The following is a 2,323-nucleotide window of genomic DNA, read 5'->3' on the forward strand; positions in this document are numbered from 1 at the left end:
CTCAACCTTCCCCAACAATGGCAATCTCACGAACTCGCCCCTCTCGTCCCTCTTATGACATCACTCATCAACGAAACCCTCTCACGCTCTCAAACTCAGCGAATCAAACTCTCTCAACTCTCACAAATATTTTCAATCAACAAGCATATGGGAAGGATAAAGAGAAAGAAAGAGAGGTTCTTACAAAGTGTCACTGCGGTGGTGGTGAAGGATGCGCAGAAGCTGGCCTCCAGGTAAACGATTTTGGGGTTTTTAGGGTTTTTTCTCAGATTTTCGCTTCCACCTCTCTCTGTTGTTAATTCCTCTTTTTTTTTATTAGGGTTTATAGTCTCTTTTCCGCCTCCGATTTTTGTTGTGCTCCTCTTTTTACTGATTTTCCCTCTCTATTTATCTCCCAGCTTAGGGTTTTGAATCGGTCCCCTTGTGTCCAAAAGCGTATCTCTGCAAAACACTTTTTTGATGCTCAGAATTTGGTCCATCTCGTTTGATGCTTGGATCTGGAACAGGTAACCTGAGCATGTGCCTTCTTCTTTGTTTTTGTCTCTATTCTGTTTTGGGATGTTTTCTGGAATTACTGCCTTTGCTAATTACTCTATCTTTTTTTACTGCAGTAAATTAAATGGAACATGGGTTTGATTCAGTGTTTCACAAGTCTTTTTCATTTCTTTTGTTGCAGCAAGCATGCCTAGATTTGGCTCATCATCACAGCTCAAAGCTTAAACAACTTTGACTTAATGATGCAAGATTAAGGCATGTTTAGCCTACTGTTTCCATAACTGGTTTTTTGGTAGTGCACATGGATGAACTTTGTGGAAATGTTCTTCCAACTCAGCATAGGGTAAATTGTTATGTTTGATTTTGCACAGGTTGGAACTAATTGGTTTTGTCTAGTCTGTGAACTCATGTTGTTTGTGCCAACATCATTGCAGTCAATGCCAAAGTGAGGATAATTATCCTTTATTTGTTGAGACTTCACAGCAGATAATGTTTCGATTGGTTGGAGACCACTATTTTCAGCAAGGGCCATAGGGATAGATTCCAAAGCATCCCCAAAGGCTCTAATGGCATACTGTTCTACTCCAGGATATTTGTCAGCAGCTGCTTCGACAGCAATAGAGCATGCAATATCAGCCGAACCACCACCATACACAATAGAGTTATTGCGAATAAGATTCCTGGCCACACATAGTGCATCGTGAATACTGCGCTTTGTCTCTTCAATGATCATTTTGTTACCTCCACGAATGAATATTGTCACAGCCCTTGAATTAGCACAGTGCTCAATGTACAACATCCGGTCTTTAGTTGTTCCAAATGCTTTCTCTCTGACGATACCAGCCTTTCCTAACTTTTCTGCAGTTAATTCCTGGAACCTGGGAACAGTTCTTCCACCTGTTGCTATGGCAATCAATTCCAACTCAACACCACCAACCCACCTAACAGCTGGCAAGTTCCTGTGCATCAAGAGATGATTTGCTTCATCATCAAAACCCCATTGGCAAATAACAAGGGTTGTGCCCACATCCTTGCATTGTTGAACCATGTCATCAAAATATTTCTGCTCCTGCTTCCTTAAAGTCTGAAACTTCTCCACTGTGTCAATATCAACCTTATGCTTGGTTTTTGGCTTTGGTCTGTGCAGGTTAGGTGTTGCAGCAGGTTGGTATAGCAGGGCAAATGCAGTAGGAGGCAAGAAACTCCAAAGTTTAAGGCATGACCAAGTTGGCATTAAAGTGAAGAAACCAAATCCACAAGGTAAAATCAAGGCCAACATGGACATGAAGCATGGAATGAGGATTAGGGTCATGATGGAAGACTCTCAATGACAGTGTTAAGCACATAAAATCCTTGTTCATAAGTGCTTGAAGATTGTATCAGTGTGTCAAATATGCCAAGTACTTTGGTCAATTTATCCCCTTGGCTGATCTCATTTGGTGCCTTTTGAAGGAAAGCCTGAAGTAGACGCACAAGGGCAGGAACATTTGAGGCTCTTTTCCAAGAGTCGGGTGACAAAAGAATCTCAAATATCTACATGTAAATTGGTGGGATGGGTGGTCTGTTTTAGGCTTAGTTGTATTCCTTTTTTTTTTTTTGAAATGCTCCAGTTGGTTTGAAATGGTTTAGGTTAGGTTGTTGTATGTTGTGTTCCTGATGTGAATTAGTTGTCTGCTATAGGATAAATGTTTGACTTGTGGGGTTTACACTGCTATCTGTTTAGAACCCATTGCCATGCTTGAATTGATATGGTGTATTGGTGATGCCAGCTACAGGTATGAAGATGGTTTTGCATTTCCTTGGATAATGATGCTCTCGATGCAGGTTG

At 41.1% G+C, this 2,323-nt stretch overlaps 1 protein-coding gene across 1 annotated transcript; it reads right to left on the minus strand.

The window, feature by feature from the left end:
* Nucleotides 1–745: 745 nt before the first annotated feature.
* On the minus strand, nt 746–1,729 carry LOC127095070 (T-complex protein 1 subunit epsilon). Its single transcript, XM_051033815.1, has one exon. The coding sequence runs from the start codon at nt 1,727–1,729 to the stop codon at nt 746–748; it is 984 nt and encodes a 327-aa protein (XP_050889772.1).
* Nucleotides 1,730–2,323: the final 594 nt, after the last annotated feature.

This window comes from Lathyrus oleraceus, chromosome 6 (genome assembly GCF_024323335.1).
Source record: "Lathyrus oleraceus cultivar Zhongwan6 chromosome 6, CAAS_Psat_ZW6_1.0, whole genome shotgun sequence".
Taxonomy (NCBI): Eukaryota; Viridiplantae; Streptophyta; class Magnoliopsida; order Fabales; family Fabaceae; genus Lathyrus; species Lathyrus oleraceus.